Source organism: Manihot esculenta, chromosome 18, assembly GCF_001659605.2.
Source record: "Manihot esculenta cultivar AM560-2 chromosome 18, M.esculenta_v8, whole genome shotgun sequence".
NCBI lineage: Eukaryota > Viridiplantae > Streptophyta > Magnoliopsida > Malpighiales > Euphorbiaceae > Manihot > Manihot esculenta.
The window spans coordinates 1,529,135-1,551,180 of record NC_035178.2 but is presented as its reverse complement, the minus strand read 5'-3'; the positions used below and the strand labels follow the sequence as shown (position 1 = coordinate 1,551,180).

General features: G+C 34.9%; 5 protein-coding genes across 6 annotated transcripts; 2 read left to right on the top strand and 3 right to left on the bottom strand.

The window, feature by feature from the left end:
* Positions 1–364: 364 nt before the first annotated feature.
* Positions 365–6,345, bottom strand: LOC110606800 (transcription factor E2FC). Of its 2 annotated transcripts, XM_043953474.1 has the most exons (13): positions 5,978–6,345; positions 5,232–5,415; positions 5,070–5,123; positions 4,827–4,912; positions 4,471–4,559; positions 4,332–4,386; positions 3,542–3,594; positions 3,401–3,451; positions 3,263–3,311; positions 1,709–1,774; positions 1,557–1,627; positions 1,193–1,301; positions 365–1,069 (listed from the first exon to the last, which is right to left on the bottom strand). In XM_043953474.1, the coding sequence occupies exons 1-13, from the start codon at positions 6,149–6,151 to the stop codon at positions 995–997; spliced, it is 1,116 nt and encodes a 371-aa protein (XP_043809409.1). In that variant the 5' UTR covers positions 6,152–6,345; the 3' UTR covers positions 365–994. The 2 variants fall into 2 exon arrangements, with proteins under 2 accessions (XP_043809409.1, XP_043809410.1); XM_043953475.1 differs by lacking the exons at positions 365–1,069; positions 1,193–1,301 and adding an exon at positions 1,327–1,372.
* Positions 6,346–9,281: 2,936 nt separating this feature from the next.
* On the top strand, positions 9,282–11,620 carry LOC110606339. Its single transcript, XM_021745095.2, has 3 exons — positions 9,282–9,863; positions 9,983–10,083; positions 10,907–11,620. Exons 1-3 carry the CDS (start codon positions 9,397–9,399, stop codon positions 11,548–11,550), a joined length of 1,212 nt encoding a protein of 403 aa, XP_021600787.2. The 5' UTR covers positions 9,282–9,396; the 3' UTR covers positions 11,551–11,620.
* Positions 11,621–13,456: 1,836 nt separating this feature from the next.
* LOC122722371 lies at positions 13,457–14,116 on the bottom strand. The gene has a single exon (XM_043952995.1). The coding sequence runs from the start codon at positions 14,003–14,005 to the stop codon at positions 13,613–13,615; it is 393 nt and encodes a 130-aa protein (XP_043808930.1). The 5' UTR covers positions 14,006–14,116; the 3' UTR covers positions 13,457–13,612.
* A 1,495-nt stretch (positions 14,117–15,611) lies between these two features.
* Positions 15,612–16,896, bottom strand: LOC110608404 (WEB family protein At1g75720). The gene is made up of 2 exons (XM_021747621.2): positions 16,535–16,896; positions 15,612–16,306 (listed from the first exon to the last, which is right to left on the bottom strand). The coding sequence occupies exons 1-2, from the start codon at positions 16,676–16,678 to the stop codon at positions 15,812–15,814; spliced, it is 639 nt and encodes a 212-aa protein (XP_021603313.1). The 5' UTR covers positions 16,679–16,896; the 3' UTR covers positions 15,612–15,811.
* A 1,464-nt stretch (positions 16,897–18,360) lies between these two features.
* Positions 18,361–21,756, top strand: LOC110606019 (hexokinase-2, chloroplastic). The gene is made up of 9 exons (XM_043952884.1): positions 18,361–18,790; positions 18,988–19,138; positions 19,236–19,418; positions 19,736–19,810; positions 19,898–20,053; positions 20,168–20,263; positions 20,340–20,470; positions 20,961–21,042; positions 21,216–21,756. The coding sequence occupies exons 1-9, from the start codon at positions 18,513–18,515 to the stop codon at positions 21,552–21,554; spliced, it is 1,491 nt and encodes a 496-aa protein (XP_043808819.1). The 5' UTR covers positions 18,361–18,512; the 3' UTR covers positions 21,555–21,756.
* The last annotated feature ends 290 nt before the right edge of the window (positions 21,757–22,046 follow it).

Sequence of the window (22,046 nt, the reverse complement as noted above, 5' to 3'; positions counted from 1 at the left end):
AATGTTTTCCTTCAGTTTGTGATTAATCAATTAATTATTACATTGATTTGTGTTGATTATTATATAACTCTTTCCAACGAATTTTAAATGTTGGCTTGATGTGAAGTTAAAGTGTCATTAGTTGGCTTGATGTGAAGTTAAAGTGTCATTAGTTGGCTTGATGATATTATTTCTCTATTTCTTGAATTAAATCAATTCAATCCAATTTGACTTGATATTCTTTCTTTAATTTTTGTTCTAAATGCAACTATTAGGTTAACTCAAAAGCCTCCAACTAAATCACTTAGAAACCGAATTGACAGGCCAAGTCTAGTAGGAATAGATTATACAGTACTTTCAGAGCACATACACATGGACCCATATATAATAATATATAGTGAAACACTGTAAATTTTCATATGATATATTGAATAATTCGTCCAGAATAGTTAAACGACCCAGACAGAAACTTGACTTTAGTCGAAAATGACATTTTTCACTGTCAACACAGCTTCAGCCCGAAATACTTGCAATTAAATTCTCCAAAGCACACTTGCTAGTTTCTGCCAATTAATCTTAACAGAAGCTGATCTACTTCTTGTATACAAATCCAAAATTAACCTCATGATTAAGGGTTCCCTTTATTAGAAGTAAAAGACACCTGACGACCATATGAAGGGAAAGAGAGGGTTAAATAGCTAATTACTATACTCTAACTACCTACAAAATTTACACTTGCAAGCTCTAACTGGGTGTAAACTTCTAAAAAGTACCCCTGAACTCATCTTAAACAACCAACCACCTGATTTTCCTTTTAACATACGAACGTTCGTACCAACAAGGCAACCACAATAGTGACCGTCTCTTCCCAGAAGCATCAAGAAAGCCATCTGACAGATCTAAATCTTTGCTGTTAATTGATAAAAGTACCCGATGAACACATGCATCATCCTGGCTGATAGCATGTTAGGCCTTCAAATTATTCAAAAGCTTTGTGAATCTCACTGTTTGGATGCTATTGATTGTCAGTCCCCCATAACTCTGAAATGCTGACTATAGGATTAGATTGAAACCAATAATCATCATCAATCTGCAACAGGATAGCCAATGGATCATATACAAACATATACAAACAACTAAGTCAACAATGAACTTTTACATGTGCAGCCAAACATATGTGCATACACTTAAACATGGAAAAATTTATACTTACATCATAATCTGAAGGAATTATCTTCTGAATTCCCGATGATTCTGAGTATGCTGAGCTGTACAATTCAGCAACATTGTTTTGATCATTCTGTTGGTCTTCAGATTCCACTCTGTGTGGACCAAAAATCCAAGCAGATGAATTCAGTGGTTTAAGATGATTGAATCTTCGTTTTTTCATTTGCTACAAGCATCATGAATACAATCATAGAAACAGAAAAGTAACAGTCACTTGTATTCACTCGTATGTCCCAGATAATATAATGATCAGGTACGATAACAGGTTATGGACACTGCAGAAACCATCGCACTTCAAACAAATAGGGATAATTAATATGCAAATGTTTGCATGGAAACAAAGAAAATACCTTAAGAGATACAAATCAATGGGTCCAGTGTTGCTTCTAGCAATCATTTTATACTGAGGAGGACCAATGTCCTGCTCATGTCAAAAAGCAGTAAATCAGAGGGTAATATATATAAAAACATTTAATGACTTCAAGCATCCACCACTTCTTACCCCATCAGGATCAGGAACTTCAAGATAACTAGCTTGAGGAGCTTTTATTGCAATAAGCATTCCATTCTGTTACAATGGTCACAAGAAAGTATCAGTGTGCTTGGGGAATGGGGATTGTTATAGATTATAGGAAGTAAATATATTAATATAGGAAGTAAATATTGATAGATGAGTTAGTTGCTTAATTTTAAAGATTCTATAATCATAGACTTGATTTTCCTTCCTGTTTAGATACCATCTCTTATGTATAAATATGTTTGTAATCTCTATTGTGAAATACAACAACAACAAATATTATCTTTTTACACGGTATCAGAGTTATTCTCGTAGAGATTTATTTTTTTTCTCTCTCGTCAAGTTTTAAATTTTTGGAAACTTAGGATTTCTGTTCTTTTGTGTTATCCTAGATTTGTCTCTCACCGTTCACCTAAAGAGGATGCCAAAGTCGACTTGCAGGCCCCTTGTCAGATTTGTGGTTCGTTTGTCGTTTGGGTGGAGGCATTTTTTTTTATACTGTTCATTTGAGTTACCCATAAAGAGTAACTTTTGGAGAATTTAGGGTTCTATTCATTTGGGTTACCGTAAAGGGTAACATTTGGAGACTTAGGGTTCTATTCATTTGGATTAACCACAAAGGGTAACATTTGGAGACTTAGAGCTCTATTCATTTGGGTTATCCATAAAGGATAACATTTGGAGGATTAGAGTTCTGTTTATTTGGGTTACTCATAAAGGTAACATTTGGAGATTTAGGGCTCTGTTGGTTACCTATAAAGGGTAACATTTGGAGACTTAGGGCTCTGTTGGTTACCTATAAAGGGTAACATTTGGAGACTTAGGGCTCTGTTCATTTTGGTTACTCATAAAAGGTAACATTTGGAGATTTAGGGCTCTGTTCATCGGGCATTGTTCATGGAAATTGTTCATCAGGTACTGTTCTGTTCACGAGTACTGTTCACGGATTCGAAATTCTATTCATAGTGAGGTGATTAGTCTTATTAATCATTCTGAATTTGTTAAAGAATTAATGGAGTATTTGGAATTTCTATATTCTGACAAAGGGAATATTTTCAGTATTTATGATGTGTGTAAGGCGTTTTACCAAGTTGAGAAAATGTGGTCTTCCGTTCTAGTGCTGAACCTGAATGTCGAGTCATGGCAAAAGCCGTTTTGTGAAGTTTTGTGGGTACGTCAACTATTGGAAGAAATTGGGTTCACAAATTTGGTATCTGCTAAGTTGTATGGGACGAGTTGATTATATATGTAACAAGTTGGACATAATTAACATTTATGCTTCAAGTTGAGGGGGAGTGTTATAGATTATGGGAAGTAAATATGTTAATATAGGAAGTAAATATTGATAGATGAGTTAGTTGCTTAATCTTAAGAATTCTATAATCATAGACTTGATTTTCCTTCCTGTTTAGATACCGTCTCTTATGTATAAATATGTTTGTAATCTCTATTGTGAAATACAACAACAACAAATATTATCTTTTTACAAGGATGATAAGATAAACACACAGATTCCATGAAATTCCAATTTTAGCATACCTGGAAGCATGGAAGGCTTGTGATATCTTCCTCCATCAAAAAAAGATGCCTAACATTTCCAGCAGGCAAGAAATCAAGAAAAAAATGCACTGAAAATTCATACACCAAAAATATAAAGAGAGAAGAAACATCTCATACCTTTTGTTATTTTCATCTTCCTTCAGGGCCCTCAGAAGCTCTTGCTTTTCCCTGAAGAACAAACATGATGACACCTAAACCAACCATAGAGGTTAACAATACAAAGACTCCCCTCCAAAAATACTGAACCAAGGAACCAACCTTATAGATTCATCAAGCCTGATTTCTTCATCACGTAAGCTTTCAACTTCAGTCTGCAATGAAAACCTTTAATAACTAATTGGTCCAACAATAGTAAGATGTTATCTTTCGAAAATGCAGAAAGCAAAATTTTCAACGGACTACCATTTTAATATAGTGACAAATATTCAATTTCAGACAACTATGGAACTTGATTTATATGTCCTATCATTACTGAATCGTGCATATGGTGATATTTCACCAGCACTCTACTCCATATGGAGCCTCTCTCAAAGTAAACTACTTAGTGTTACAAGAGTTGCTAATGTCATCTGATAATTGGATATAATAAACAAAAGGTATCTTGTCAAATAAGCTGATGTATGGTAATTAAGCTATATGATAGTTTGAGAATTCATTCAACTGTAGACTATGACATTCTGCCATTAGATAACTAACGTCTTACAATTTCTAACATACATTAGTTACATGTTCCTCCTGTAATTTTTTTCAATCTTTTCAGAATGCAAAATCTCAGGTTTAAATTCAACTTGAAACTTACTTAGCACCACAGTTGTTATTGACTTGGAACATCAGAACAAAATGAATTTGATTTTTGATCCTAGGAACTTTGCGTATATGCTCAAGAAGAACAACAAAAAGTGTGAAATATAAGAAAATACACAGAGAAAGAAGTTGCGGTCCTTTTCATGTAATAATGCAATCAATCCATCATAATGTGAGTGCAAGGACTATGGAAATAACATGAAGTTTCTGATACATCAAAACCATTAAATGACTGTGCAAGTACCTTTAATTTGGTAACATGATTATACAACTCCTTTGGCCCACAACCGCCATAGCCCCTGTTCATAAGGTCCACAATTTAGTTGCCGGTTATCTTAGAGAAAAACAAAGAATGTGCCCAACCAAAGGTCCAAGATTATTACTTCCACCGTATATGGTTTTTTGATGTTTTCTCTATCAATGCTATTCCTTCTAGAACATTTGTGATATCATATATCCTCCTCTTTTGGACCTGTTGAAATGAATATGATATATTAAAGACAACAATAAAAATAGCAACATGGAGATCCACCACAAAGCTGAAGCTAGAGGATGAAAAGATTGATACTACACATACACAAAGAACAATTAGTCAACGTAATTTCAAATTAGAATTCGTTTTATTAGATGAAAAGGTGACAAATTACTGCACTAAGAACTGAATCTCATTGGAATTCTTGCTCTAGGTGCAACTAAATTTTCTTTCTTAGGAGTCAGTAGCAACGAATATTTTCAATACCTCCAACATATCAGCGGTTCTGTTTAGATCAAGGGTGCCATCCTTGGCATCCTGGATCAATTGGACAAATTTCTTGGTCAATAGGCCTGCCAACACAGCAAATTGAAAATGTAATAGTAACCATGTAGAGTCAAAGCCAGGCACAATAAAAGATACAGATGAATTTCTCAATGTGTCAGTTTATGCATGCAAGTGAGATAGAATGCCATGTAACCTTACATGAGCTAATTAATCTATACATACCTAAAGAACTGTCATATCGACAACCAGTTGCTGGATTCAGACCATGAATGGACTCTGTGAGTGAATTCAATTAACAAAAAAAACAGTAAACTCACAAAGGCAGCTCAATTTACAACAGATAATAATGTATCAAATTAAAAATCAATGTGAGACAACAGTTACCAGCATTTGATCTTTGCGTCTCAAATTTGGCATCTTTTGGAACCTTTGATCCACTGTTACGCTTACTGCCAGTGGAAGAGTGAGGATCAAGTGTACTATCAGCAACTAATTTGGAATGTGGGGGAAAAGTTGCTTGTCCACTATACTGAACCTCATGATTGTCTTTTTCATTATTTTGCTTCAACTGCAAATATTGTTAAGAATATTTTCAATAAATGTGCAACAAAATTCCAAAATGCTAAACAAAACTTCAATTATGGAAGCAGAATTAAGTTGCATTAGAAGCACACAGATGGACATGTGAAGAAAAAACAATAATATATAATATACAAATATTAGCTACTGTCATGTCATGGAAGATCCTTTTCAAGCTAAATATAGGTAAACAGCATCAGAGTGTTTATTGAATTCTATTGTCAACATGTTTATAGACAGGAGATACGAGACACTTCATTAGGTATGATAATAACCCAATATTCAGTATTTTGTAGTTTCTAACCAGATGATTACCAGAATTTCACTTTGTAAGATTATAAAGTACATAATTTGTTTTGCATCGGAAATCAGAAGTACATTAAAAAAAAAACATTCAATGTGAGAATGCCAAAAAAGACATGATAGAAATTTAGAAACTGAAAAAATCTAATATACAAAACACAGTATCAAAGTAAATTCATTAATTTTTTTTAATTTAAAATTTATTCAAAAAATATGCGGGGGAACAGAATAAAACAGAAAAAACATACCATAACTTCAGCGAATGCAGAGCGTGGGTAAGATGACAAGAATAGCGGATTCTCAGGCGTAAAAGAAGGAGAAGATTGATGCTGATTTAGGAAGTGAGAATGAGAATGAAGAAGCTGAAAGTGGAATTGCGAAGAATGGGGTGTAGAGATGGAATGTTGGCTCGAATTCGCCATGAGAGGGGAAGAAGGGAGAAAGAGCGGGGGGAAGAAAGAAAAGGTGAGTTAGCTAACAGGCAGTGAAACTGACCGATAGGGAGAGAAGGAAGGAAGGAGAGTTGAGTGGAGAAGAGAAAAGGAGACGGTGAAAGAGGTGGGTCGGGATGATTTCGAAATAAGCACGGCCCGCCTTTTGCTTCGCTGCTATCCCTTTCTTTTTCATATATATATATATTTCTTTTCCCCTTCTCCCTCGACCGCTCTCACTCACAAGTAGTGTAACTGGTGGGCTTGGGCTTAAATATTAAGCCTTTCATGCTTGCCACATTGGATGAACATAAACTTAATTTATATATAAAAAAATAAATTTATTTCACATATTATCATATAAAAAGCTAGAAGGGAGAATTTGGGTTCTCCTCTCCCGATCTCCTATCCCTATTTAAAAAAATAAAGTCAGCATCCATTTCAAAATTCAGCAAGAACTAAGATCTCCTGTCAAGCAACCCATCATCAAATTTATTTACTATACACAATACACATTCCTTGCAAGAGAGTAGCCTTCAAGTGAGCTCGTCTGCATGCATGGATGAGTTCTTGAAGGAAGAACCCGTATTGTCTGAAAAAAAAAAAAGAAAGAAGAAGGAACGCCATTGTTAAAGTACTAAAGCACTGTGTACATGAAGGTTCTGGCAGATGAAAAAGCTCTACCTGATATTTACGACGACAAGGTTCTGAAATTTGCACTCGAATTGCCACTTTTACAAGCTGTAGATTGTGCATGCAAGTTGCGAGAGGCTGCATTAACAAAGTTTTTAAGTGAATCCTAACCTAAAGCACTTATCTATTCAACCTTCTATGCGAATAGTTTGAAGCTTCTTATGGTTCCCTTTCTCCAGCTTTAGGGGCTTTGCTAATTTTGCTTGCTGGAGGAACATTAGCATCATTATCTAGATCTGCAACCTCAGATGACGTGTAGTTTCTGCATATGATCAATGAAGTTACCCTCCACATATAGGCATTTTAAAACATTCAGGGGCCTGCAAGATAAGACTCCTGGCAACAAGGAAAACGCCAGTTACTTTTGTCTTCACTGCAGGAGCATCTTCTTGTGGAACACTATGTTTAGAAGTTCCACTTTGAGGTAAAAAGAGGTCACTAAGACTTGAGAGGTACACGCACAAATCCTGAACCAGAAAAAATTGGCTATCTTAAACAAAATACTTATGTTTACATTGAATAATAATAATACAAAAATCAAACAGGTGAAAAAGCATTATGACTGACACAGCAATCTAAAGAATATGCCAAAATGAAAAATCAGAAAGCAATCTAAGCCCGCTGAATACCAGGAGTGACTTAACAAGGCTTGGCACATTGCGCATATAAAAGGGAGGCTAACCACTAGCAACTGAGGGCCAATATCATGGAACTGCTGAGCAAAGAAATAGCAGGAATTTTCCTGAAAACTGCAATTTGATATTTTATTTTCTTACCAAAATTTCAATTTAATATTAAAAAAATCATAATAATCCTGTTAGGAGGATCAATCTAAATCAGAAGCATGCAACTATTGAACAACTTATTAGAAATACAAGACAGCTGATCTTAGATGTCACCAAATGATCTCCCGCTTGTTTGAAGGTTCATCGCTTCTGAATATGATAAACATTAAGCACTTTTTCTTGAAAAACAGAAAAAGAAAAGAAGAAAAAAATGTTTATGTTTAATAAAAATCAAATTGAAATGAAACTAAGACTTAAAAATTAAAAAAAAAATTATATTTATCAAATATTTGTAGTCAGTAACTTAAAAAATAAACAATAGTTAAACAAAGAGAAGAAAAGAAAAAAAGATTGCAGATGGAATCTAGGGTAGGCTTAACAAAATAGTGCAGTGGGAAGTAGAGAAAGATACGAAAAATGGGGCCTTTATTTGTAGCTTTTAGTTGTAGTAGCAGCCTTCTCTTAATCTGATTAGGTAAGAATTTATATAATAATAGCTGTGTGTATATATAAATTATATATAGTGGATCAGATACAGATTGCAGAGCGATATGGTCTGCTGAGAAGGAGACGACAGTCTCTTATTATCTATCTTGTAGCGAATGGCTCTGACTTCTCAAGTTCTAACCACTCTCTGCCTAGAAGATGCCTTTTGTTTAGGGTTTCTATTTATTATTATTGGGTTAGTTTACGAATGAAGATGCATGTGCTGTCTTAAGAATTGCACCGCTGGACCATGTACCAGCCCAACGATCTCACTGTTTCTGTATGGGCAGATATCTCATCAAGCTTCTAAATCGAAAGACATTCACATCTTGCCAGCCATTAACATTTGCATTTAATATAAAATGCTATGCCTCTTGTGTGTCTAAAATAAAATTAGGATGATTTCGGAATTTTAAAAAGATAGTAAATCATAAATGAAATCATGTATATATTCCAAGTCTTATATTGACGTTTATATTTTTAAAAATTGGATTTTTAAATTTTAATCTGAATCCATGTGAGATTAGGATGACCTATTCCCAGAATGGAAAGCGAGAGACATGAAAAGAAGCAAAAATTGGGGTAAGAATTGCCATTCTTTCTCTTTGTTTTATGTGATGTATGTTTGGCTCATTCGCTTTTCCTTTTGCTTCCTTTTGGAATCATGACACCCCCACTTGCCTATATTATTACATCTCTCTAATCTAAATAACCATAATGTCCACACCATTCGGCATGCACTATCCCTTTGAATTCTATACTTTTATGCTAATATTCGATTCAGCATTAATATTAGCAAAGTTAAGTATAAAATCTCAATTAACTTCTTACAACCATATTTAGATTAATAGTATTTTTACGACTCTATTATTTTACACAACTTTGTCAGTTAACAACGTTAGCCGCCGCACCAGTGGGTTACAGCACTGAAATGGTCATAATCCTTGACCACATTGCGAGCCCTATGGTTCATTTGACCCAGTCCCGAGAAGGTCAAAGCCATCAAGTGCAAAGATTGGTTATGTGAAGTTACACTCCCCAGTACACCAACAAAAGCAAACACAAAGATTTAATGCCAAAAGTTGAGTAACATAATTAAATACAATAATAAACAAATAGACCCACCACAATACACACTACTCTTTCTCTCCTTATACCCATCTTGGATCCTTCACTTATTGCACAAAACTCTTATTCTTTCAAAAGCTCTCTGTCTCTGTCTTTCTCTCCCTCTCCAAGAGAGAGAGCTTTATCTTCTTGATTTTGCTTTTCATGGCTCCTCTCACTTTCTTACCAGACCACTCAGAGCAGGGAAAACAACCTTCCAAACGCAACCGCAAGCTGCAAAAGCAAAAGCAAAAAAAGCCATCATCGTGGGACCAAATCAAGAACTTGCTCACATGTAAGCAGATCGAAGGATCAAGCGTACATGATCCATCAAAGAACCATAATGGATACTCAAAGCTGGGTTCTTCCTGCAGCTCTATATGCAGTTTCAGAGACGTTGTTCATGGAAACACAAGGGTTGTTCACAGAGCTGATAATTCACCCGAGAGTAGCACAGTGGGTCAAGAAACTGGGCTGTTGAGTCGAAAAGCTGTTAGTGGGTCATCTACTAGGTCACTGGCGAGTTCAGGGAGATCCAAACCTGGCGCAACCTATACCTCATCTTCAAAAGGCATGCAATTCAGGAAGCTTTATGGTTGTTATGAATGTCACATGATCGTTGACCCGAGCAGGTATTTTTATAATTGTATCACTCTTTCTTTCATATAGACTTTTCTCCCAGTTAGGCTTTTAACAAATGATCAGGAAGATAGATAGAAAATGGAGAATAAAATTAGAGCTAAAAATTCAGGTACCCATCTCCAAGGACTACAATATGCGCCTGCTCCCAGTGTGGAGAGGTCTTCCCCAAAGCTGAAAGCTTGGAGCTTCATCAAAAAGTTCGCCATGCTGGTATAAATCTAACTTCTTTCATTATAATTTTATTCTTCCTGCGATTCGTGCAGTTTTTACAATACAGTTGAGTTAGAGTCCACTAAAGCTATATATATATATATATATATATATATCAAGATACCGTTGTCAACAGTATTTTTTTCTTCTTTTTTATTCATTTACCTCAACTCAAAACTCAAAATCGGATCAATACTGAAAAGTCAGCTCTTGTTTTTCCGATTTTATATGATCAATTATCAAAATACATGCTCAGGTATATATCAGGGTCCAACAATTCATGCAAGTATAGAAAGTTAGATCCTTTATTTGAAATTTAAAACAAAAACATGCCCTTTTGGCTTAAGCTCAGACAAAAGTCACTTTTACTTTTGAGTAATTTTTGCTTTAGAACGGTACTCAACCCCAGCTTTTGTCTTCCCCGGCCCCTTAAGACACATCAAATTCAAGAAATTCTTTTTATACGAAAACTCTATAATTTAATTTACGTATTTAATGTTTAAATTAATAATAACTTAATACTCCTTTGTGTATTATCTTAATGTCATATAGTACATTAACTTATTAACCAAGTAAATGTATACACTATTTACAACGCTAGGGACCATTTATTTAAAACCGTCTTACAGCTGTCCTCCGATGACAAAAAATTAATGGCACCACGTGGCGTTTTGGTGTACTCTCATAGTCCGTAACTTTAATATTGACAGGGCACTCGACCCTACCGACAAGTAAATGTGTAAATATTTCCATAAATGAACCATTTTAAAAATCTTTTTATAAAAATAAAAAAATATAAAATTTTAGCTTCTACTTTGTGCAGTCTCAGAGCTGGGCCCAGAGGATTCCGGTAGAAATATTGTCGAGATCATCTTCAAATCAAGCTGGCTCAAGAAAGATAACTCCATCTGTAAGATCGAACGGATATTAAAAGTCCACAACACTCAGCGCACGATCCAACGGTTCGAGGATTGCAGAGACGTAGTGAAGACGCGTGCATTGAACAACACTAAAAAGAATCCCAGGTGTGCAGCTGATGGGAACGAGTTACTGCGATTCCACTGCACGAGTCTAACATGTGCTCTGGGCGCTCGCGGCTCGTCCAACTTGTGCAGTTCAATCCCGGATTGTGGTGTGTGCACCATCATCAGGCATGGGTTCCAAGGCAAGGAGTGCAAAGGGGTGCGCACCACGGCGAGCAGCGGTGTGGCCCATGACTCCCTCATCGGCTGTACAGATGGACAAAGGGCTATGCTAGTGTGTCGCGTGATTGCTGGGAGAGTGAAGCGCGTGGCGGATGATGTGCCGCCGCCAGAAGAGGATGCTGCAACGTCAATTGTTGGTACGTTATATGATTCTGTAGCCGGGTGCATCGGAATTTACTCCAATCTAGAGGAGCTGTTTGTTTTCAATCCAAGGGCTATTCTTCCTTGTTTCGTTGTAATTTACCGTGTTGTTGAGTGCTGATGATCTGTACTGGAACAAATCACATTACTAGATCAATGGTTAATGCGCCATCGTTCTATTGTGCAATCAACATATAGTGCATGTGTATCCGTCAACCTCTCACTGTGTACATAATAAACGGGAGGATTTTTCTCTTAGAAGTTGGAACACCGTTGTTAAAAATAAAATATAAATAATTTATGAGATACTGAGCATATTAATAAATTTATAGTAATATTTAATTTAAAAATAAATAAATTTAATTTGGGTCAATTACAAGGGAAATTATATTCTCCTTCAACTGGGTTATTTTCCTATAAATAAATTTGATTGATTGGAAAGACAGTGGGCCAAAATCATGAGCGGACACGTGAAATAATCTTGAAACAATAGAGATAAGTGTATGGAAAAGAGGAAAGAAGGGGTTAATTTTTTTACTTTGACCAATCAACAAGTCTTAATCTTTCATTTCCTACAGCAGTATTGAAGACTTTATAATTGCAAACACATGCTCTCTGCGAATGCACATTTATTGCTACCTTGTCATTTTTTGGGAGTGTAGATTTTGCTGAAACTCACCATAAATTTAAATTTTGGTTGCGCAGCAGAATACTTTAATCAAATACTTCTGAATTTTAATTAAAAAATTAAGAGGGAGGATCCACAAATTTTGCCGCACGAAAAACAGAAGCTTCTTTGAACTTGGCCCATTCATAACTGAGATTCGCCGGTAGAAGAGAGCACGCGTTGACAGGCTGATGATTAATGCGAACACATTCATTTATATAAGAAAAATAATAATAAATAATCATTTTTTAGAATATTAATTGGTTCGATTTTGGATATTAGTTCAATATACTTATACAAATCGAAATTGAATATAAAAAAAACATGATTATATCTAAACCAATATAAATTAACACAATTTTATAATTTAAATTCGTTGACCGAGCTAGATAAACACTACTTAAGCAAGTTTAAATGGGAATTAACAAATGCATGGTATCAGAAAATTGAATATAGAAATATTGTTGGTTTGGTTAACCATAAATTGATGAAGAGTGGTGGGTCATCCAAACACAACCATTCTAAAATCAAATGTAGTGATTCAGTTAGGTCAAGTCTATACAAATCAATAAATTTGCTTGGCTTGTATTATAGAACCTATAAATTATTAATTAAAAAATATAAAATTAAAATCATTCAGATATATTCATATAGCAATATTAGTTTTGGGATAGTTTTAGTTAATAGTTCTTTAGCGGTTAAACAAAAATGGGAAAAAACAAAAGGAAGAAGCACGTAGCCCAGTCCATTATAGCTGCCTCCTACTGGCGCATGCATTGCACGTGCTTTCCGAGGGAGTGCTGGAAGACCACGTTAGTCTATTGGGCTAGGCTTTCGGCTTATGGGTCATCTGCTCGGGTAAGGCATTTAAATTAATTTATTTATTTCTAATTTTATGTGCCTTGCAAGAAAAATAAGATTAGTAGTATAATCTTTTTTTTTTCATCTCCACAAACTCCAATAAAGGAAAATATGGAAAATAATTTTAAAAATTTAATCTTTTTATTTTTGTACCTGAAATATATGAGATTAGATTTATAGTGACTGCAATTTCTTAAAATAATTAAATTCTTGCATGCAATTCACAAGAACTTAAAATACAAAATATATAATTAATATGGCTAATTTTTTATAAAATAAATATAATTATCATATGTGTATAATTCAGGGTATAATAGATTCTGTATAGCTTTCATGGTAAGTGATCATTAAAGTATATTTACACAACAATTACATGGAATAAATAAATATCATGAACAAATATTTAGTAAATGCAAGAAAATTACGTCTACGAGAGAATGAAAGAAAAACATTTTTCATATTAAACTGTAAATGTGCTGACCAGCACAATCATCCAAACCTCGGCAACAATAGGAACACAGCAAGAAAACAAAATCATTAAACAGTAAACTCAGTTCAAAAATCTTTGTTTGTATTTTGTTTCAAACCTATTACAAATCAAAGCAGCACCAAATAAAAGAAACCCATTGCGAGAGATTAAGCAAGTAATTAATCATCAGACCAAGACATCAGATTTTCTACCATCTAAAAATCCTTCCTGAGAAGACTTATTCAAGAATTCAATGCAGTCGGCGATAGCTTCAGTGTAGTGCGAGTGGGAAGAGTAGTACGAGCTGCATGAAGTCTTTGGAGGATCAAATCTCTCACAACAGTTTCTTTGCTTGGATGTAGTATTACTAGTAGCCCCATGAGAAGATCCACGATGAGAAGGGAAAGAAAACAAGATTCGCATCACAATTTTACGAAAGCGATTGAAAAGCTTCATTGCAGAGAAGTGCAACTTGGAAGACACAGAAGTAGCACCAGTGGGTCGATGATGATCAAGGGGTTCACTACTGCTACAAGTTGGTGATGTGATTTCTATAACGAAGCTCTCTCTTTGAAGCATTGCGCTGCGATATATTCTCTCTTTCTTCTCTATATGCTTGCCAAATACCCTCCGGGAAGCGTAATGTTATCATGCATGTCGTTTGGGTGTAAGCATATAAAAAGACTGGATTTTTATTCTATTTTGCCTTTGGGAAGACGAGATGTCTCAAAGTATATTGTAGACTGAAATTTAAAAGTAGTACATGTGCCTAAATCATTTGTGTAGCCTCCCCCTTGTCTTCATAAATCTCTTTTGTTTATTATGCTTAATTTCTTCATTAATTAGCTAATTAAAAGTGGTTTAAGAAACCCACTTCACTTTGGACCAGGACCCATCTGATATATGTCGTTTCGTTTGAGGTTAATCTCAATTGTCAAGTTGGTAAGGAAATGGTTGATTTACAGTAGAAGAATTGATTAAAACGAGGTAAATGAATGAGCAACTGAATAGTGCGTCTTGTCTGCTTGTGATTCATTAAAACAAAAGCCAATAATCAATGGACATTCAAAAAGTTGGTACTTGTGATTAATTACTAATTCTAAAACTAAGTAATTTTGAAGTTGGCAGGCTATGTGGTCCATAAATAAAATACAAGTACAATCTAATTATCTAAAGCTTGGCTCATTTGTTGAACAGACCAAGGAGTTAGAAAGAACAAATGACAGAACTGGCCAAAGGATATAATAAATAACGGGGAGACAAAAAGCTTTAGAAATTATATCATCACAACAAGCTAAAAATATAGCTACGTCATTTCATAGATATTTTAAATAATTATTTTCAATTTCTTGTGTATTAAATTGGAAGGAAGAAAACATGATTATGAGATTGAGAAGAGGTGTAAGATGGGAATGATTAAGAGTGGAGGGGGCTTGAGACAATGATTTAACAAGACAAGTATAATTGTGTCTTCATGTCTTGTACTTTCTCCTCTAATCTAAGGAAGTGGGACAATGATGGTTCTAGAGTTAAACCATCCAACACATTTATTTTTAATCAAATTTTCATGATAGGTTTACCACCCCCACACAGCTGGACTCAAAATTAAATATTAGGAAGACTAACTCTTAAAATTAAATTATGATAATTGAAAAATAAAATTTGATGTATTTATTTTCAAATTTGGGAAAATATTTTCAATAATGCATTAGATCAGCTTTAACATAAGTTTTATGAATTGTTGTATATATCTATAGGATATTTCATATTTGTTGTCGTAAATCCAAATTGTTATATTTAAATTTTGGGAGGCCACACCCAATCTTATTAATTTTCATTTTAAAATTATTATATTTAATTTAAAAAGTTCTTTTAAATTATTTTTTAAAATGTATGTCTTCAAATTTAAAGTTAAAAAAACACAGTTATTTAAAAAGGCTCAATTAAATCCCATGACAATTATAAAAAATTTGTGTGGACTGACTAACCAGTGTGCCTCCTCGTTTTGCACTGATTTACATGTGATTTTCTATCCCCCAGTCGGCATTTTGCAGTGGCTTAGCCATGATCCAGTGGTGTTTTTTTTTTATGAACTTGCAAGCTTATTTGAGTAAACAAAATAGATGGGCCATTTGCATGCCTTGAGTGTTGAGTTGTTAGGCCTTAAATTTTTGGGCTTTCAAAAGATCGGAAGACTAAGTGAATGATAATATTGATAAATTTCACATGAAATAAGTAACCCACTTACAACAGCATCTCAATATTGGTAACCCAGTTTTGGTGGAATTACACAAAGAACTGGCAAAAAGTGAAAAAACAAGGGGAGCTATAGCTTATATCCATAGATTAATTTTATTGTTGGAACTTGAAACATGTGATTGCAATTCATGAAGAATATAGTTTGTGAGTTGCTTTTGTCTTGGATAAAATCCCACCTATTAAAGGGATCAATGGGTTCTTTTTCTTCGTCTTCTTACTAAGACAAGGGTGTCTCCCAAGTGCCTCAACACCTTGTGGAACTATGCCTTGAGCGAGGGATGGAGGATTTGCAAAAGTTACGTATCTCTTATTTTGGAATTCAATCTCTCCTCCTTCCTCTTCTTCTTGTGCTTTAGGTAGCATTTTCACTTCAAATTTTGTTGAATCTTCAACGACCTTCACATCTTCAATTTCAGATTCCATTTCTGCTTCACGTACCTTCAATTGTTGGAGTTCTCGCTTTGTTCTTTCAAGTTCTTCTCTAAGAGAAGAGAGATAACTTGCCATTATCATACTCTCTTCTTTAGCTTTTTGAAGGCTCAGTTTTGTCTCTTCTAACTCTGCTGTCACAGTTCCAAGCTTGGATGAATCCTGCCCATTTTCCACTGCTCCAAATTGCATCTAATACCAGCAATTACAAAGGAATTAGCACTTCATAATTTTAAAATATTCAATTACTAATTTACTCATGCAAAACTAAATAGAAGTCCAAGATTTCTTGGATAAAGTAATCCATGTCTTCCTATATCTGTAATGGATAATAAGGGAATAAAACTAATAAAGGAAGTCAATTGTGATCAAATTAAAAAACTTGAAGATGTATGGAGCGAAGTAAATGAAGGAAGGAACCTCTTTGATCTTGTCAGAATAGAGCTCGCCAGCCAAAACTTTCTCGCCGAACAATGAACAAGCCTCTCTAACTGACCGGAAAGGCGCTCGAGTATCGATATCTGCCTTCTTGATAACCATTACTCTGTCTCCAGCACTATCCATTTTCTTTCTTTTTCACTTACTTTGATTTGAGAATGGAGGGGTGAGGCTAAGGTCCTTTTTATGTGGATTTGAGAGAGAGAGAAGGTGGTTACAAGTAGCTATGAGTGATTTTGGTTAAGGTGTATAACAAAGATATTTGGGAGAGGGAGCTTCAAATTCGTTGCTTCGCGTCCACTTCACTAGAATTCTGTTATGTTTGAACGTGAAGCCGGTGGTGGGTGGGTGGTGGAAATGGCCAAATGGGATTACATGGATATCGGTTTTTGGTTCAAATGGGTCTAAATATGTGACATGGCCCATTATATTTTTGGCAAAAGAGAGGGACTCTTCACCAATACCCAACAAATCAAAGGCCCTCTTTACTTCCCAGGATTCATCCTACATGAGTCTGCATATATAGCTAACACTTTCATTCAATTCACCTTTTTCTGTGCATCTGATCTAATGACACCAGACAAACATGGTCCCCAAGCTTGTGTTTTGAGATTTCCCCACCTTTTTCTATTCATTTAAAAACCCTTTTCGGTGCTGAGGTTTCTGGTTATTAACCAAAAAAAAAAAAGAAAAAGAGAAAGTTGTATGGCTCTTTATCAAGAAAGATTAATTTGCATGAAAAAAAAATTGCGTGGTTGACAATGTTTGGGCTGGCTCATGTAGCCCAAGTCAGTGAAGCTTATTAGATGTAGAAACCAAACCATTACTCAACTCGATTTAATTAACTTCTGATTAGGTGGGAGACAAACTTGGTCAGTGGACAACGGATGCACAGCTATAGATTTTGGAGCTTATATGCGTAGTGGCCCACCGCCCACTTAGTGTTCCAATTCCTAAGGCACTAAACCGCACATTAGCAAAACCCAATAATAGACAAATAAAAACATCTTAATCGGATATATCCAAAGAGGTATAAAACAGAAAGGAGATGCCGCGTCATACATCGTCTTGTCCGCCCCCGAAGCCCAAGTCCCTCAGCTTTGTCCGAACGCTTTCTTTGTTCCGGCAAATACCTGAACTCGTAAAATCCACCAACAAATACTTGGCAAGTGTAACAATTACTTATTATTTATTCTTTACTGAAATGCAATTCGTTTTGGTCATTGCCCCATTTGAAGCGGATCAGAAAAAGGATTCTTGAGTCGATTTCTCGTGATCTCGATGTCTATTTTGGCTTTAATGTGATAATTAAATAATTAATTTCTTTAATAAAATAAATAGCTTAGAATCTGTTTGATTTGAGTGTTATGTATTATTTATTACATTTTTTTAGGTATTATGTATTTTAATTTTAAGTAATTTATTAGTGCAAAAATTTTAATTTTAAAAAATTATAATTAATAAATTATAAAAATAATATAATCTAAATAATAAATAAAATCAAAATAGTTACTGGCTAATAAGAAATAATCTCTATAATTTGAAATGATCTAAAATTAATTTTTTAATATCTTATTAAATAATACATGAACTATTGTCTATTGGCTATAAGCAGTATTCAAATAATATTTCTAGTTTTGACTGATTCAAAACCCTTAACACAGTTGACTAATTTCAGACCAGTTTCTCCATCCAACCCGGATCATGGCCAGTCTAGTTCAAACGGTCACGACTTTAGGTAGTTATAGTTATGGTGAAAACCAACCACCAACAATTTTCACGTTTTTATTTTATTTTTATTTATAATAAATCTCGTAACCTAAACTGTTGAGACCTTCCTGTCACCAAATAAGGAGAGAGAAGTTCTGTTACCGTTCGCTATGTTTTCTGAGTCTCAACCTCACAATTTTCCTTTTTTCTATACCCTTTTTCACGTTCTTTGATCTCACCGTCTACCACAATGTCGGTTGCCACCACTACCTCCCCCGCCGTTGGATCATTCTATGTCTCTCGATCTCGGAGCCGGAGGGCTGTGCCTCCTATTAGGATGGCCATCCGATCTAACATCGTCTCGGTGGCTCCATTACTGACCAAGTTACAAAACGACTCTGCAACTCCTTTGCCAGTTTTGCGCCACGTGGCCGACGCCATGACCGCTGATATGCGAGCTGGACTTGCCACTGATGGTGGTAGCGATCTAAAGATGATTCTCAGCTATGTAGATAGCTTGCCTAGCGGGTATTTTCAGATTTCAAAGCCTGAACTTGGCTTTTATTTAGCTTTGGAGTTGTGAAAAGGAGAAGAAAAATCCTTGTGCTTTACTCTTTATATTTATTTATCTATGATGAGCATGGACAGTTCCGGTTCTTATTATATATTTTAGTATTCACCCAGAAATCTAAATTAAACTAAAAAAATAAAATTTCTATTGAAAGGAACGAGAAAGGATTGTTTTATGCATTGGATCTTGGTGGCACGAATTTCCGGGTTCTGAGAGTGCAGTTAGGTGGGAAGGAAGAGCGAGTGGTTGCCACTGAATTTGAACAAGTGTCCATCCCTCAAGAGTTAATGTTTGGCACTTCTGAGGTCTGCTTTTTTTATGATTCTGCTAGAAATCTTAATTCTTTCACACAATTTTGCTGGTAGTTGAACTGTTTTGGACCTTTGAATCTTGCTAATACAGGAACTTTTTGATTTTATTGCGTCTGGATTGGCAAATTTTGCACAAAAAGAAGGTGGGAAATTTCACCTGCCAGATGGAAGGATAAGGGAGATTGGATTCACATTTTCTTTCCCTGTGAAGCAAACGTCCATTGACTCTGGCATACTGATCAAGTGGACCAAGGGTTTTGCAGTCTCTGGAACGGTTTGTATATTTGAACTAGAGTACATAGATCGTTCCCATGTAACTGGTAACCAAAAACAAAAGAAAATTTCCTGCTTGAACCAAATAAGGGCAACATGAAATGATATTGTTTTACAAGATTAAAAACAAACCATTTTTTTGATGGGGGAAAGCTCAGCTTCTTGAAAAGCCTTGTTTTGTCCTAAATACTTGTCTTAACTGCATTTTTCAGGGATAATAAGATTTTTTTTCCTTAAATGTTGGGCACTCGCATTGTAAAGCAATTTATAAGAGTCGGTTCGTTGTTATCTCTGATCTAAACTTGATACTTCATGCAGGCAGGACGAGATGTTGTTGCTTGTCTAAACGAGGCCATGGAAAGGCTAGGATTAGATATGCGAGTGTCTGCCCTGGTATGTTTCTCTCATTATAATACCATCCGTGGTAAAGTTTTTGGGCTGATGGAAGTAACAAATTTGTTGCAAATTGATGGAGAATAGGTTAATGATACAGTGGGAACTTTAGCGGGGGCAAGATATTGGGATGATGATGTTATGGTTGCTGTCATTTTGGGTACTGGAACTAATGCTTGCTATGTTGAACGAATAGATGCAATTCCAAAACTACATGGAGCAAAGTCATCTTCTGGAAGAACAGTATGAAAAAGTTCCAACTCCCCTGTCAATCCTCAGCCTTTTCGTTTGAGGTTATAAAGTGTTGCCTTGAATTTTGATTTGAATCCTTAATTTGATGATATTCCCTTGCTTCAGATTGTTAATACTGAATGGGGAGCATTTTCAAATGGTATTCCTTTGACTGTATATGATAGAGATATGGACGCTGCAAGTATAAATCCTGGAGAGCAGGTAAACTTTTTTTGTTGCAGTTATTTACACTTCGTACGACTGCAAGCAATTTATGCTTTGTTATTTATGTGAACAGATATTTGAGAAGACAATCTCTGGAATGTATATAGGAGAAATTGCACGAAGAGTATTACTCAAGATGGCTGAAGAAGGTGCTCTATTTGGCAAATCTGTGCCAGAAAAATTATCCACACCTTTTGCACTCCGGTAACTTCATTTTTATTTGTTAAATTCCCTTTGTTGTATTCATGTATTGAACCAACAGAATTGCTACCTGGTTGAGTTGTCATCACCAGGCTATTGTTGTTTTTGTCATATCATTATTACAAGTAAATGCTCTCTTCTTGGTTTGAGTCTCACATTGGTATTAAATGTAATGCCTATGAAATGAAACTCACTGAATCAATAATTTTTCATTGAATTTCTGCCTTGTTAAATGGACTTCTGTTGCATAACAAAGACCACAAAATGGGAAATTTGTTATACATAAAAAATTTATCTAGACTGCTAGATAGTTGAGGAAAGGTTTAAATTTTTATCATGGGACTATGTTCCTAAATATTAAACCCTTAATCTGAAACTAGTTTTGCTTTAGTTATTTATTTAAAATTCACATAATAATGATCCTCTGCTTTCTATCTTCAGTTGAATTATTATCTTCTCCCTGTACTAAAGCATGTTCTCATTTGTATCTCAGTACCCCAGATCTATGTGCTATGCATCAGGACAGCTCTGATGATCTTCAATCTGTTGGATCAATCCTATATGATGTCGTCGGGGTAATATCAACTCTTCCTAGATATGTCAAATGATATGATTATGAGGCTTTTGTTTTGTTATTTATATAGAGGAAGGGGACAAAATATTTGCACAAAAAAAAAAGTGTAAAACTAAATCTTTTCTCACAACTTCCCTAGAATTTTTCTACTCACTTGAATCTTTATTGTTTCAGGCTGAATCCAGCTTAAGTGCAAGGAAGATTGTGGTAGAGGTTTGTGATGCCATAGTGAAGAGAGGGGGACGCTTAGCTGGAGCAGGAATTGTAGGGATTCTGCAAAAGATGGAGGAGGATTCAAGAGGTCTCATATTTGGAAAGAGAACAGTGGTGGCCATGGATGGTGGCCTGTATGAGCACTACCCTCAGTATAGAAGATACTTAAAAGATGCTGTGAGAGAGCTTCTGGGGTCAGAGATTTCAAAAAACATAGTTGTAGAACATTCAAAAGACGGATCTGGCATTGGAGCTGCTCTCCTGGCTGCTACAAATTCCAAGTATGATCATGGGTATTAGGTTAGCCAATGAATCCCAGTTGCCAAGATTGCAAGTTTATTTTTCGTATAATTAATCAAAGCACATTACTTGGCTTGTTTTCCTTATTGTGTAGTTAAACAATGATTAAGAGGAGGCTCAGTTGCATGATTGTAATTCAGCAAGCATTTTGTAGAAACAGCAAATAATTTGTGAGATTATATTATTATAGGCCAAATGCATATGATGGATTGTTTGGCGCCCTAGCACCACTTTTAGTGCAAAGAAGAGGACTTTACCCTACTTTACATTTATATTTAATAAAATAAAATTGAAATTTTGGATGGTGAAATGAAATTTTTTTAATTTGCCACAATTATAGTTAAGAAAATTAAATTAAATTTATATAAATTAATAGTAAATTACGATATAATTTTTAAAAATTTTATATGGTTAATAAAATATATAATCTTTTAATTTAAATTTTATATTAAAATTAAATATATTTTATATTTATTATATGTAATATTAAAT

Excerpts from the sequence above, each read along its gene's own strand:
- LOC110606800 (XM_043953474.1), bottom strand. The coding sequence starts at position 6,151 with ATGGCGAATTCGAGCCAACATTCCATCTCTACACCCCATTCTTCGCAA. Across the intron at positions 1,775-3,262 it reads CAAGCCTTCCATGCTTCCAG|AATGGAATGCTTATTGCAAT; the intron begins GTATGCTAAAAT and ends CCATTGTAACAG. Across the intron at positions 1,628-1,708 it reads AAGTTCCTGATCCTGATGGG|GACATTGGTCCTCCTCAGTA; the intron begins GTAAGAAGTGGT and ends TGACATGAGCAG.
- LOC110606339 (XM_021745095.2), top strand. The coding sequence starts at position 9,397 with ATGGCTCCTCTCACTTTCTTACCAGACCACTCAGAGCAGGGAAAACAA. Across the intron at positions 9,864-9,982 it reads ATGATCGTTGACCCGAGCAG|GTACCCATCTCCAAGGACTA; the intron begins GTATTTTTATAA and ends CTAAAAATTCAG. Across the intron at positions 10,084-10,906 it reads TCAAAAAGTTCGCCATGCTG|TCTCAGAGCTGGGCCCAGAG; the intron begins GTATAAATCTAA and ends TACTTTGTGCAG.
- LOC122722371 (XM_043952995.1), bottom strand. The coding sequence starts at position 14,005 with ATGCTTCAAAGAGAGAGCTTCGTTATAGAAATCACATCACCAACTTGT.
- LOC110608404 (XM_021747621.2), bottom strand. The coding sequence starts at position 16,678 with ATGGATAGTGCTGGAGACAGAGTAATGGTTATCAAGAAGGCAGATATC. Across the intron at positions 16,307-16,534 it reads ATTCTGACAAGATCAAAGAG|ATGCAATTTGGAGCAGTGGA; the intron begins GTTCCTTCCTTC and ends TGCTGGTATTAG.
- LOC110606019 (XM_043952884.1), top strand. The coding sequence starts at position 18,513 with ATGTCGGTTGCCACCACTACCTCCCCCGCCGTTGGATCATTCTATGTC. Across the intron at positions 19,139-19,235 it reads TAATGTTTGGCACTTCTGAG|GAACTTTTTGATTTTATTGC; the intron begins GTCTGCTTTTTT and ends TTGCTAATACAG. Across the intron at positions 20,471-20,960 it reads TCCACACCTTTTGCACTCCG|TACCCCAGATCTATGTGCTA; the intron begins GTAACTTCATTT and ends TTTGTATCTCAG.